The sequence below is a fragment of the Zonotrichia albicollis genome, chromosome 20, assembly GCF_047830755.1.
Source record: "Zonotrichia albicollis isolate bZonAlb1 chromosome 20, bZonAlb1.hap1, whole genome shotgun sequence".
In the NCBI taxonomy this organism is placed as follows: Eukaryota; Metazoa; Chordata; class Aves; order Passeriformes; family Passerellidae; genus Zonotrichia; species Zonotrichia albicollis.
In genome coordinates this window covers 9,070,575-9,084,358 of record NC_133838.1, presented here as the reverse complement: position 1 = coordinate 9,084,358, position 13,784 = coordinate 9,070,575, and the positions used below count along the sequence as shown (strand labels likewise).

General features: G+C 60.3%; 1 protein-coding gene across 3 annotated transcripts; it reads right to left on the bottom strand.

Annotated features, from left to right (window-relative positions):
* Positions 1 to 44: 44 nt before the first annotated feature.
* On the bottom strand, positions 45 to 8,537 carry CSF3R (colony stimulating factor 3 receptor). Of its 3 annotated transcripts, none has more exons than XM_074555461.1 (16): positions 8,401 to 8,537; positions 6,144 to 6,239; positions 5,578 to 5,877; positions 5,379 to 5,502; positions 5,135 to 5,304; positions 4,291 to 4,445; positions 3,967 to 4,126; positions 3,339 to 3,421; positions 2,828 to 3,041; positions 2,368 to 2,556; positions 2,103 to 2,204; positions 1,741 to 1,887; positions 1,431 to 1,571; positions 1,218 to 1,308; positions 1,004 to 1,085; positions 45 to 630 (listed from the first exon to the last, which is right to left on the bottom strand). In XM_074555461.1, exons 1-16 carry the CDS (start codon positions 8,429 to 8,431, stop codon positions 235 to 237), a joined length of 2,481 nt encoding a protein of 826 aa, XP_074411562.1. In that variant the 5' UTR covers positions 8,432 to 8,537; the 3' UTR covers positions 45 to 234. The 3 variants fall into 3 exon arrangements, with proteins under 3 accessions (XP_074411562.1, XP_074411563.1, XP_074411564.1); XM_074555462.1 differs by lacking the exon at positions 8,401 to 8,537 and adding an exon at positions 6,976 to 7,174 and having other exon boundaries at positions 6,144 to 6,331; XM_074555463.1 differs by lacking the exon at positions 8,401 to 8,537 and adding an exon at positions 6,976 to 7,174.
* Positions 8,538 to 13,784: the final 5,247 nt, after the last annotated feature.

Sequence of the window (13,784 nt, the reverse complement as noted above, 5' to 3'; positions counted from 1 at the left end):
CCTGTTCCTGTCCCCGTCCCCGTTCCCTTCCCGCAGAGACGCCCGGCTTGTTCTCAGCACGACCCCGTTTATTTCGGAGGGAAACAGTCGGGAGGGGACACGGACACAAGAGCGGGATGGAGCCGGGCAGCGCCCCGGGGTGCGGCTGGAGCCCCGCGGGCGGACCCGGTGTCCCGTACCCCGGGGCTTCATCCCGGTGGCGGACCCGGTGCCGCTGCCCGGCTCTATCCCGCGCTAGTCCGCCCGGCACTCGTGCAGCTCCTCGGCGCCGCCGATGCGGAGCCCCTGCAACAGCGGGAAGGTGGCGGGGGGCTCCTCCAGGAACGCCCACTCCCCCCCCGCGCCGCCGCCGCCGCCGTCCCCACGGCCCCGCAGGTTCTCGTAGAAGCGGGGAGCGGGCTCGGGGAGCAGCCGCTGCCCCCGGTACCCCGCGGCGCCCACCCGCGCGTACTGCACCGGCTCCCCGGGGCCCTCCTGCCGCACGTAGGGCCGGGGCAGCGCCGGGGGGACGGCGGCGGACAGAGCGGGGCGCTCCTTCCCCGGCTGCTTGCCCGGTTCCCCTTCCAGCACGGTGACCGTGGAGATGGCGGCCGGGCCGGGCTCCCTCGCGGCGAGGCTCTGGAGCGGCTCCTGGGGAGAGAGGGAGGTCACGGGCGGTGTCACTGTCCCTGCTGTCCCTTCCTGGGCCATGTGCTGGGTGGGCACCAGGGGAGGTCACAGGCAGTGCCACCTGTCCCTGCTGTCCCTCCCCGGGGCCATGTGCTGGCTGGGCACTGAGTGAGGTCACAGGCAATGCCACCCGTCCCTGCTGTCCCTCCTGGGGCCATGAGCTGGCTGGGCACTGAGTGAGGTCACAGGCAATGCCACCCGTTCCTGCTGTCCCTCAGGGGGCCATGAGCTGGGTGGGCACTGAGTGAGGTCACAGGCAATGCCACCTGTCCCTGCTGTCCCTCCCCGGGGCCATGTGCTTGGTGGGCACCGAGGGAGCAGCAAAGGGTCTCACCTGCGGCAGCGCTGCTGGCACCCACTTGCTCAGGCTGCTGTTGGCAGGGTCGGGGACACTGGGCCAGAGCTGCTCCTTCATCCTGGGGACCACGGGGATGGGGGACTCAGCGAGGCGGGCTGGAATGGGTGGCCTCAGCGCTGGACTGGCTCCCCGAGGGATGCCAGCTCTCCAAGACCACCCTGTCCCAGCGGGGCAGGGCTCTGCCACTCACCGCTCGTTCTTCTGGAAGCAGATGAGCAACACCATGAGCCCGACAAAGACCAGCCCCAGGCTCAGGAAGAGGAACTGGAGCTCGCTGTCATCTGGGAAGAGGGACAGGGTCACAGGGAGCTGCAGTGGGCACTGCCAGCTGTGCTGTGCCACGAGGCTGGGCAGGACCAGGTCCCCTCCCGTGTCCCCCTGGTGGGGTGGCCGCAGCCCTCACCCAGCACTGTGGTCACCAGGGTCAGGCTGGTGCCGTTGGTGCTGCCGGCAGCCGTGGATGCCATGATGTGCACCTTGTACAGGGTCGATGGCTTCAGCCCCCGGATGGCAAAGGAGCTGAGGGAAGGGTTCACGGTGGCACCTGGGGACACACAGGGGCTGTTGGTGAGACAGAGTGCCCCCACCTGCTGGCAGGGACCCTCAAAACTCCCTGACCCTCTCTGAGAGGATACAGGGACTCCTGGTATCTCCACCCAGCACATTGAGGTGGGACAGAGGGCCAGGTCAGTGGTGCTGCAGGCAGGACTCACTGGCCATGCTGGTGATGCTGCTGGCCCAGAAGATGGTGTAGCTGGTGATGAAGCCGTTCTGCACCTCCACTGGCAGCGGCTCCCAGCACAGCTCGGCCTCTGACTTGCTGATCCTCTTCAGGTGAAGCTTGGGGGCGTGGGATGGTGCTGGAAAGAGCAGGACAAGGAGGGATCAAGTGCTGAGCAGAGCCAGTGCCTTGGGTGGGAACTGATGGGGGGATCCCACCATGACGCCCCCAAGGCTTACTCAGAGATGACACAAATGCAGCCCCCCAAGCTGAGCTCTTTGCTACAGCCCCTGGATTTGGGGTACAAGGGGGAGAGGTGGTTCCTCCTTTTGGTGGGGCTCCCTTCCCACGTACCTTTCTGCTGGGAATAGGCTGTGGTGTGGACGGGCACCCCGACAGTGCCCTCATAGAGGGGGTACACGGAGATGTTGTAGCGCTGGAAAGGTTCGATGCCATCTGCAATGGAGAGCAGGGGGGGCACTGCCGAGAGCCCCCAGCACCACGGTACCAGCCCACCCACCCTGGGGTGCATCCACAGGAAGGAGGGAGGGTGGGGAGTGGGTTGGGGGCTCTGGTTTGGTCAGGATGAGTGCCAGAGCCCCCTGGCAGCCCCCCTTACCCTGGATAAGGGCTGTGGTGGCTGCCCCATCACGCTCCATCTGCCAGCACCCGCTGCAGTGCCCAGGCTCTGCTGCCACCCGCTGCCACTCCAGGACATAGGCGGTCACTGGGGCCAGCGGAGCCTCCCAGTGCACCCAGAGGCTGCGCTCATCCCCGGGCACTGCCCGGAGCCCGGACAGCGGCTGACCTGGTGTGGGACAAACAGCCGGGATGGGGAGGAGGAGGAGGAGAGGGAGGAGAAGGGGAAGGAGAAGGAGAAGGAGAAGGAGAAGGAGAAGGAGAAGGAGAAGGAGAAGGAGAAGGAGAAGGAGAAGAAGGAGAAGGAGAAGGAGACCTCTCCCACATCTCCCCCCGTGCGCCCGGGTTTGGAGTCTGCCCTCTCCTTGCCCTGGCCGTGCAGCCCGCTGGGGCGAGCAGAGCCCCGGGGCACCCGCGGGGGTTTGGGGCACTGCCCTCACCTGTCCTCTCCAGCAGCATCACCTCGGTCGGTGCCGACTCGCCGGCGGCGTTGTAGGCTGACAGGTGGACCCTGCTGGTGCCCGCGGGCACTGAGAAGTTGCACTGGGTGCGGGTGGTGTTGCAGATGGTGGGGGGGTCCCTGCCCCTCCTCCGGGGGCTCAGGGTCACACGGTAGCCCAGCACTCGCCCGTTGGCATCCCGCTGCCGTGGGGCCTGGGTGTGGGCAGGGTGGGTGGGTGCCAGTCCCTGCAGGGACCTCAGGCAGTGCCCCCCAGGCAATGCCCCTCAAGCAATGCCCCCCATGCAATGCCCCTGAGGCAATGCCCCCCAGGCAATGCCCCCCAGGCAATGCCCCCCAGACAATTCCCCTCAGGCAATGCCCCCAGGCAATGCCCCCCAGGCAATGCCCCCCAGGCAATGATCCTCAGGCAATGCCCCTCAGACAGTGCCCCCCAGGCAATGCTCCTCATGCAATGCCACCCAGGCAATGCCCCCTGTCCCCTCACTCACCTTCCAGCGCAGCTGCACCTCCAGCCGCCCCCCAGCCCCGGCCAGCTGAGCCCCCCACCACGCGTCCAGCTTCCCTGTGGGGGCTGCAACGGGAGGGGGTGGGAGAAGCTGAGAGGGGCCCGTGTGGCTGTGCCCCCAGGACTATGTCCTGTGTCCCCAGCACTGTGCTGTGTGTCCCCAGTGCTGTGCCCTGTGTCCCCAGCACTGTGCTGTGTGTCCCCAGTGCTATGCTGTGTGTCCCCAGTGCTGTGCCCTGTGTCCCTAGCTCTGTGCCATGTGTCCCCAGTGCTATGCCTTGTATCCCCAGCACTGTCATGTGCCCCCAGTGCTGTGCCATGTCCCCAGCACAGGGTCCTGTGTCTCCAGCACTGTTCCCTCTGTCTCCAGTGCTGTGCCCTGTGCCCTCAGTGTTTGCCCTGTGTCCCCAGTGCTGAGCCATGTGTTCCCAGTGCTGTTCCCTGTGTCCCCAATGCTGTGCCGTGTGTCCCCAGCACCACCCCCAGCGCTGTGCCGTGTGTCCCCAATGCTGTGCCGTGTGTCCCCAGCACTGCCCCCAGCGCTGTGCCGTGTGTCCCCAGCACTGTGCCACCTGATCAGGCCAGGGCAGCCCCGGGTGTCTCACACTCACCTTTCTCATGGGTGGTGTAGTTCCTGCTGGGGCTCCACTCACTCCAGGAGCCCAGTGCCGAGGCTGAGCTGCGCCTGCAGCGCATCTGGAAGCTGTACTGGGTGCCGAACAGGAAACCGCAGCGCTGTGCCGTGCCCGCCTGGCCGACGATGCCACTGACCTGGGGACAGCCAAACCAGGGCTGTGCTGGGTCCTGCCTCGGGCCCTGCTGTGGGCTCAGGGGACTCCTTGCTGTCCCACTCACATGGGGACTCCTCCACTCCCACTGCTTGGAGCAGAGGGAGGGTCCCAGCTCCTGCCCAGCCCCTGCCCCACAGCACTCACCAGGGCCCAGGCAGGGTCCTCAGGGGCCCTGTAGCGCAGCTCACACTGCAGCTCCATGTGCTTTGTGCCCCGTGCCACATCCCAGGCCAGGGCAATGCAGTCGGTCTGGAAGGGGATGGACTGGATGCTCTGCAGGGTTGGGGGGTCCAGCTTGGCTGCAGGAAGGGCAGGGGAGAGTTGGAGAAGTGTGTGGTAGGCAATGCTCAGAGCCATGACCTCATGTGTGCCTGTTGTTAGTGCCAGGAGCTGCAGCCACGGATGAAATGGGGGAAGAAATGGGCAAGCAATGGGGGAAACCACCCCAAAACATTTAGGAGAATGGCTGGTGGCAAGGTACAGGAGCTGGTGTGTGCCCCTGCTTGGGATGGAGTAATGCAACACTGGAACAGCTCTTCATTAATGCCTATGCAGAGAAAACAGATTCCATGGGGCCTGCTGCCTCGAACATCCCACATTTGGGTCTGCTTGGGGGTAAGAGTGTGGTACAGCCAGGGGAGAGCTCAGCTGGTTCCTGGGCAGCCCTTCCCCAGCCCCAGATCCGGGCAGATAAATCTCTCCATCTGGGAAGGCTCCTTTTATAAATAGTTTATAGGCACAGGATCCATTATTAATAGAGCTGCTGAATAAATGGGTAATCAATTGCTGCAGGAGCTGTGGAGTGCAGCAGGTCAACTGGCAGCTCATAACCTGGTGCGTGCTGCTCGCTCTGCAGCGCTGGCACCGATTCATCCCACCAGGACATTCATCACAGAACCTGCCCATAAAATGGGCCCCACGTGCTTTAATGTCACTTTAACACCCCTGACGAGCTTCCCTGGCCCCTGACCTGTGTGCTGTCACTCACCCACGTCCATGGGGTCGATGAGGAGGTGCTCGGACTCGGCGCTGCCCAGGGCGTTGGTGGCAGACACCCAGATCTCCATCTGCCGGTACAGCTGCAGCAGCCGGCGTGGCACCGTGCAGTGGCTGTGCCCTCCTCGTGGGGTGCAGCCCGTCACTGCCTGGGCTCTGCTCCTGCAGCAGACAGGGCACTGGGCTCAGGGTCCTTGCTGTGGGGTTTGGCAGGGGATAATAGTCCCAGGACTTACCCCATGCATTTCAGCACGAAGCTGGTGGGGAGGTGGCTGTTGGTTCCCTGCTGCCATTGGCACGTCAGCCCGTAGTCATCGAGGTTCAGGACACAGCTGAGGTTGAGGGGCTTTGCAGGAGGATCTGGAGGAGAAAGAGCCTGAGCAAGTGCCCGTCCCTGCTGGGAAGGAGGGTGACCCGTGGTGGCAGCAGACTTACAGCCCGCCCTGATCTCGGCCATGCCAACGCGCTGCTTGGTCCCATTCCACTCCACACAGCAGAACAGCCTGGCCTGGGTGTGGTTGAAGCGGGGCAGGGTGAGGTTGGACACCTCTGTGCCCCCCGGGCCCTGGCGCTGGCTCCCAGCCACAGGCTTGTTGTCCAGCATCCAGCTGATCCGGACCCTGCCCTGCTCCAAGCCCTGGCAGAGCTCCCTCTGGACGGTGCAGGATGCCGTGACAGCCGAGCCCAGGGGCACAATGGGGGGGCTCACAGTCACCGAGGCGCAGCCCAGTGTCCCTGCGGGCAGGAAAATCCTGTCACATCCTGGGCACAGCTGTGCCAAAGCCACCTCAGCTCCTCAGCGCCCAGGCAGGACACAGGGACGAGCCTCTTCCCTTAGATGGGCCCCCCACTCTGGAGAGGAAGAGTCGAGCGTTGGGCAAGGCACGGGCACGTGCCAGGCCCCATCCTGCCCGTGCCCGCCGTTCGTGCCTGCCTCGGGGGGCACCGGCTGCTGGGGATGCTGTGCCCGTGGCAGGGGACAGGATGGAGCCCGCACTCACCGCCCAGGTGGAGCAGCAGGAGCAGGGAGAGCTGCCGCAGGAAGGGTGTCCCAGCACCGCACCTGGCCATGGTCTCCTCCGTGGCTTTGGCATCACCTGGAGCGGAGAAAGCGCCTTGTCCTGGGGGTCGGCAAGGGCTGGGGACGAGGTGGGCTGAAGGAGCCGGGCTCCATTGTCAGCGGCTCTTCCTGGAGCAGAATGTCCTTTCGCTGTCAGCGTCAGCCCTTCCCGCAGCCCTTCTGACACCTCCGCCCCCGGCTCGCCACAGCCGCTGGGGCGGGAAGCGCAGCGGAGAGAGCCCGGAACGCGGAGAGAGCCCGGAACGCGGGTCCGTCCCCCCGCACCCCGACACCGTCCCGGGCACAGCACCCGCAGGCACGGGCTGATTTTATCTCCATTATCTCCAGCCGCTGCCGGGCAGAGATTTGCGGTTTGAGGGCGGCGGAGGGCGATAAGCTGGGAGAGGGAAGCGAGTGACCGACAGCAGCAGAGCGGGACTGGCCGGGGCTGCGGGTCCTGCCCACGCCCCTCTCGGCTGACCCCTGCCTGCTGCCGGGAATGGCCTGGGAGCGGTGGATCCTCTGTCCCGGATGGGTCCCAGACACGTTCGTGGCCCAGGAGGGGCTGCCCACACTGCACCGAGGTGCCCAAAGCTCCTCACCCCCAAGCCAACATCCAGAGGGAGGCGAAGCACTCGAGGGTGGGAGTGGGCAGTGGCCACCCCTGGGGCACGCGTGGCTGTCCCAGCAGGGGACGGGCAGAGCAGCCACGGACCAGATGCTGCTCAGTGGGACCTGAGTGTCACTCACCCCTACCCCATTTCCATCCTTACCTCGCCTCCGTCCCTGCCCGTGCTCCGTGTCCGGCGTGCCCGGGAGCCGCTCACGGCCCGCTCCGAGCGCGCGGCTCCGGCAGCCGGCGGCTGGCCGTGCCCGGAGTGTTTGCTAACATGCTGCTTTCCCCGTTAGTTCCTCAAAACCAGGGCCGTTAGTTGCTGTGACGCTGTGAAGAAGGTGATTGCAAAACACTTCCCTGAAGCCTGCGACCCCCTCCTCGCTCGCCGCAGGCAGGAAAGCCCAGGGGGCGCGGGCACCCCGAGCAGGGCCCGGCCTCCACCATGCCCGCTGCAGGTCTGGGCTTGGCGCAGCCGGGATGGGGCACGGACTCACTGCAGCTGCCCTGGGGACACCGGGCTGGGCTGGGGGACACGGCAGAGGGACACTGGGGGAAGTGGCAGCAGGCCATGGGCCAGGGAATGAGCAGCTCAAGGGGCAGGAGGCAAACCCAGCTGTGTGATGCCACCTGGGAGCAGCTCACATCCCCACACCCGTGTCTGTGTCCACGTCCACATAGTCCAGCTTGCCCCAGGGTGAGCAGCCCACAAGCACAACCCGTGCCATGATGTTCCCACCAGTAATTCCCAGTTCTGACCATTAACCCGTGTTATTTCACAGCTCCTTGCCTGGGGCCGTGCCAAGCTGCTGTGCCCACCCATGCCATGATGTTCCCACCAAGATCTCCTAGTTCTGACCCTTAACCAGTGTTATTTCACAGCTCCATGCCTGGGGCTGTGCCAAGCTGCTGTGCCCACCAGTGCCATGATGTTCCCACCAGGATCTCCCAGTTCTGACCATTAACCAAGGTTATTTCACAGTTCCTTGTCTGGGGCCGTGCCGTGCTGTGCCCACCCGTGCCAGGCTGGAGCACAGCCCCTGGGGGGAATCCCATGTCTGGGCACTCGGATGGGGCTGGCATGGGGGTAAACAGAGGTTTGCTCAACTCTGCCACACTCAGAGCCTTCGCAACCCCGGCGGCTGTTGTGCAAAGAGCTGTTTACTCTGGCTTGGAGCAGGATTTCATTTCCACGCTCACATAGGGCTCACATAGCCCAGCACTGCCAAAATCTGGGCGTCCAGAGCAGCACCCTGGGAGCAGCAGGGTGTGTCAGTGTGGTGGGAGACCAGCCTGGGGAGGTCTGGCATTGAGGCAAAGGGGATGGATGGCCCGGGGCTCTCAGCACCGACCTCACCAGCCCGACAGTCCAAGCAAAGGTGCTTTCCCCCAAATCTGCCCTGCTTGTAACGGGTCAGGCTGCTGGTGGGGATGGGGTGGGGGCTCAGCACCCTGGGCTGGGGCATGGCATCGCTGCCTACTGCCTGCCCAGGCCGGGGTGAGCTGCCCTCGCAACATTTCCCTGGGGTGTAGCAACAACCCCCGGCCCGTCGCGACGGAAGGCGGTGCCGTGCGGGCTGTTTACCAGCAGAGCAGGAATATCCGTGGGTAGCCATGGCGACCTGGGCATCTCCGTGGGAACCGGGGGCGCAGCGCTGCAAACACCCAGCTGGACAGCGGCAAGGGCCCGCCGCCGCTGGGGCCCCGCCGCAGGCTGGGATCGGGGTGGGGAGGGGATCTTGTCATCACCAGCTCACGGCCGTCCAAGGGCTCGCCTCGCCCTGGGAAAGGCTCGTCCAGCAGGCTCCGAGCGTGCCAATGATCCGGGAGAGCTGCCCGGGAGCGGGGATGGAGCAGACGTGCCCCCTGTCAGCGCTCTCGGTTCCCCTTCGGCTCTGAGTCACGCTCACAAGCTCCCAGAGCCCGTCCCTGCCATGGGACAGGAATGGGACGGTGTTCATAGGGGTCTCAGGATGAGGGAAGGGGCGAGGATTTGACTCCGTGTTTCAGAAGGCTGATTTATTGTTTTATGATATATATGACATTAAAACTATACTAAAAGAATAGAAGAAAGGATTTCATCAGAAAGCTGGCTAAGAATAGAATAGAAAGGAATGATAACAAAGGCTTGTGGCTTGGACTCTGTCCGAGCCAGCGCACTGTGATTGGCCATTAATTAGAAGCAACCACATGAGACCAATCACAGATCCACCTGTTGCATTCCACAGCAGCAGATAATCAATGTTTAAATTTTGTTCCTGAGGCCTCCCAGCTTCTCAGGAGGAAAAATCCTAAGGAAAGGATTTTTCATAAAAGATGTCTGTGACACAGGCGTACGAGGCAGGGTCCTGCAGGGATCCTGAGCCCAGCCTGGCAGGAGGATGTGTGGGGAGGGGGCTGCTGGGGTGTGAGAGCCAGCTGGGTGCCAGAGGGTCCCACAGTGCAGGTGACACAGGCCATGGTGCAAGGGGAGCACAGTTTGCAGGGAGGGTGGATGTTCACGGAGCAGTTTTGGGGTGAGTGGTGGGGCAGTGGCTCCCAGTTTGTGACATGAGAACCTCCCAAGGCTGCGGCCATCAGGCAAGGGGGAAGGTGGAAAGGGGAAGCAGCTGTGGGGTTTTTCCTGGTTGCAGAGTGTGAGATGGGGACTGAAGGCACTGGACAGCAGCCCTTGGGCACGTCCAGACCTTGTGGGCAGCTCTGGTTGCAGTTCACAGGCAGCAGCCCCATGTTCAGTGCTCAGGAGCTCTCAGACATCTCTGTGTTCCCAGTACCTCTGATTCCATCCCTGCTGGGTGGATCATTGCTCTTAAACACAATAAAGTACATTCCTGGTGTGTAGCAGCTCCGCAGGCAGCAAAGCCCAGCTCCCCTAAAGGGATTTTCCCTTTCTTCTTTTCATTCCCTAAAAAAAAATAGAATATTGCCAGTCACGTAAGATGCAAGATCCAAGTGCAGAAGCTTCTGCAGTCTCTAATGGGTGAGGAGAGCTGGTTAATTGGTGCCCAATGCAATTAATTCAGACTATCCCCTTGCTCAGCCATCAGCAATGAGGAGGGAGCAGAGGGCTCCCCGTCAAGTGGGGAGAGGATGTCATCACCAGGGGACAGGGGGACATGGGCAGCATGGAGCCGCTCCTGGGACACCCATGCAGGACCCTCCTGTGTCTGCAGGCTCTGGTCACCCAACACCAGAGATGTCCCCAGTGCCTGTCCCTGCTGTGCCACTGCCAGCTCCTCCCCACGAGGCAGCTGCAATTTGGAGAGGATTGATGGCAGGGGTCCTCCAGGCTGACCTTGAGCAGCTCCCGACACATTCCTGCAATTAATGAGGTAGGAGGATTAATTTCTGCGTGGCAGATCAGGGGAGGCCCTGATGGGCATGGGGAGGGGAGGAAGGGTGGGATGTGCTGCCATTATTCATCTCTGCTCTGTGAGATGCCAAAGTGGTGCCAGGGGGCTGCAGCTCCAGCGTGGCAGAGTGGTTTGACAGGGTGGATGGGCAAGAGGGAGAGATCCTTCATGGCACAACCTAGAACCTGCCTGTCCCTAAATTCTGCCTCTGTTACGCAGGTGTCTGTGGCAGAGGAACCTCCCCATGAGTTTGGCCTCTCACCCCTCATATTCCTGGAAATTCCTGCTCTTTTCTGCTGAGTCACTCCCGAGCTCAGACTTACGAAGCATCTCCTCCTGCTATTGCTGAAAATAAATTTCTCTTTGATGCTGCCTCCCATCAAACCACCTGGGCAGGGGCTTCTCACCCCCCCAGCACAGCCCCTCACCTGGCTGTGCCCCTGGTGCCAGGCAGCAGCTCTGACTCTGATCCAAGCTCTGGGGCTGCCTGGCCATTCCCATCACTTCCCAGCAATCAGGCTGCAAGCAAAGCACTATTATTTTTCTGCTCTAATAAACACCTCTGAGAATAATAGAAAAAACCCCAGCTTTTATCAGGAGAAAAGGATACCTGGGGATTATTTACTCAGAGTCAATAGTTGCAGATAGGGCAGCCACCAGCAGCTGCTCATGGCTGGAGCATTGCATGGAAAAGGGGCAAAGCTCTCCCAAGTGCTCCCCCCTTGCTGCTGCTGTATGAACCCCCAATCTGGGCTGTGGAGATCCCCTTCATTCCCCATCCATATCAGTGCCAGGCCCCTGGAAGGCACAGGGAGGGCTCTGGGTGCTGGAGCTGTGGGGCAGGAATGTGACTTGGAGCTGGCACTGCTCCTCCAACAGGGGCTGAGATCTGGGAGAGCAAAAAATCCACGGTCAATTGAGCTAATCACAAAGGCAATGAAATGTCCTCGTGAGGTTATAAACATCCCTGCTTGAACACAGTGACACAGGGAAATAGGAATCCAACCAAGCAGCCTCCAAAAGTGCTTTATTCCCCATTATTTTCATTAGCTGCCTTGTAATTTGATTTGTCCCTCTCCTGCTGCTGGCTTTTTCCATGGCCAAGAGGAGTGAGAGATGAGACATCCCCAGATGAGCCTGACAGTGTCCAGAGGGGTCAGGAGTGACACAGCTCCCCTGGCTCCGTGTCTGTGCCCTGCTGGATGGGACTGAAGGTTGGGGTGCCTGCACCACCCTGATGGCTCTGAGACTCCCCAAATCTCCTGGCCAAGACTCCCTGTGGTTCCCAGTGCCATCAGTGCCCTTCCTGGGGGCACAGGGAGCAGGGAGAGGGTCCCAGGGCTGGCACTGTGTCAGCACCACCCCGTCTCCGGGTGATGCTGTGCCCCCTGCTCCACGCTGACATCCTGTCCCCATTATCTGCAATTTCCTTGAAAGCTGTCAGGCATGGAAGGGGGGCCCCTTTGCAAATGAAGAAAGGAGGAAACAACCAGGTCTGCATTTATCCCACTAGAAATTAATCCCCCCTTCTTATTTAAAGGTATCAGTGAATGAGGCCAAGTTGTTAAGTGACAAAAGAAAAATGATTCTTGCCTTCCAGGGTTATTAAAATCATGTTCTACAATTTTAGCAGCCACAAGGAAGCCCAGATAATGACAGATGATGATAATCCATCTCCAGCACAGCCTGGTCTATAATGATACTGCCCATATCTCTTGTATTACCACCAATTACTCAGTGTATAATGAAAATGTACATCCATTCTGGGGAGCTGCATTTGCTGCCTCTGACTCCAATTTCTCTCTCTCCTTTCCCCAGTACTCTCCTGCTACAGCAGGAGCCCCACCATACCTGGCTCTGGGATGTGGCTGGGGGGATCCAGCCTGTCCCTGACAGGGATTTGTGCCTCTGAGGGCTCTGAGTGCCTCTCACCTTGGCCTGAGCTCCTGTGGCTGCACAGGGGCTGTCTGGGGACACAGGCAGCACACGAGAGGCTTTGAAATGCAAATTGCAGGAGGAAGCTGAGGAGATACAAAGCAATGTGAATGCTCTCTGCTGGCCGAGGTGGGCGGGCGGGTTGGCCCCTGCTGCCAAAATCGGGCTGGAAGTGGCTGTCCAAATGCTGAGGTGGCATAATCCTGCTCAGCACAGCGACATCCCGCTGGGCACAGCACCATCCCGCTGGGCACAGCACCATCCTGCTTGGTGCAGCATCATCCCCCTGGGCACAGCATCATCCCCCTGGGCACAGCACCATCCTGCTGGTCACAGCACCATCATGCTCAGTGCAGCATCATCCCCTCATCACAAAATCATCCCCCTGGGCAGAACAGAATCCTGCTCAGCACAGCATCATCTCAGAGGGCACAGCACCATCCTGCTCGGTGCAGCATCATCCCCTCACCACAGCATCATCCTGCTGGGAACAGCACCATCCCCTCACCACAGCATCATTCACAGAATCACAGTTACTGGATTGGAAGAGACCTTCAAGATCATCGAGTCCAACCCAGCCCCAACATCTCAACCAAATCCTGGCATCCAGTGCCACATCCAGGCTTTGTTAAACACCCCCAGGGATGGTGACTCCATCACCTCCCCAGGCAGAACATTATCACCAGATATGTGAAATCAAGAACTTTATCACCCTTTCTGTAAAAAACTTTTTCCTAATATCCAACCTATATTTCCATTGGGGCAGCTTGAGACCATGTCCCCACTGGGCAGAACAGAATCCTGCTGGGCACAGCACCATCCCAGAGGGCACAGCACCATTCTACCCAGCTGGCAGCAGCTGCATGGCCCAGCCTGGAGCAGAGCTGCCTTGTCAACCCCACTGTCCCCTTCTGATGGCTGGAGGTGACAGGGTCACACCCTTCCCCTGCCATGGATGTTTCTTTGGGAAAACATCCTCCTGAGCTTTTCCAGCCCCTCCCAGGGGGAAGCTGTGCTCCCTGCACTGGCACCAGCTGCATTTCACAGCAGCATTTAATCCTGTTAAATCAGAGTAGGAACCACTCAGACCCAGGTGGGTATCTGATTGCAGCTGGATCTGCTCCCACTGCAGCACCTGGAAACAGCACCAGGCTGTGTAAGATTAATGTGGATATATATTTCATCTGGATTCTATTGTCTCTCACTTGATTCAGGTCAAAAAGCAGCAGACAACATCTTTTAAGATGAAAACATAATCTTTTGGAAAATTGAAAATACAGATCGTGGTTTGGGCAGCAGTCTGTGCGTGTGCTGCCATCAGGGGTTTCAGTGCCACTCCAGAGACCCTCAGCCTGCATGGGGGGTGTGAAAAATGTGTATGTTATGATTGGTTTTTTTGCAAATATTAAAATGAATATTATATGTGTTATGTTAGAAAGTTATGCTGTATTTATTTTTTAAGTAGTGTGTTAAATATAGTTTTAGGTTATAACATAATGTTAAAATAGAAACTATGCTATGTAGGATACTTTTTTTAAAGAGAGGACTTGCACCGAGATAGCAGCCACAAGACACCAATATCTTTCAGAGTAAAAGAATTTATTGCTCCATTATCAAAAGAAACGAAATTCTTCCCACCTTGCTCAGCCCTGAAGATGCCTGTTAGGATTCAGAGGAAGAA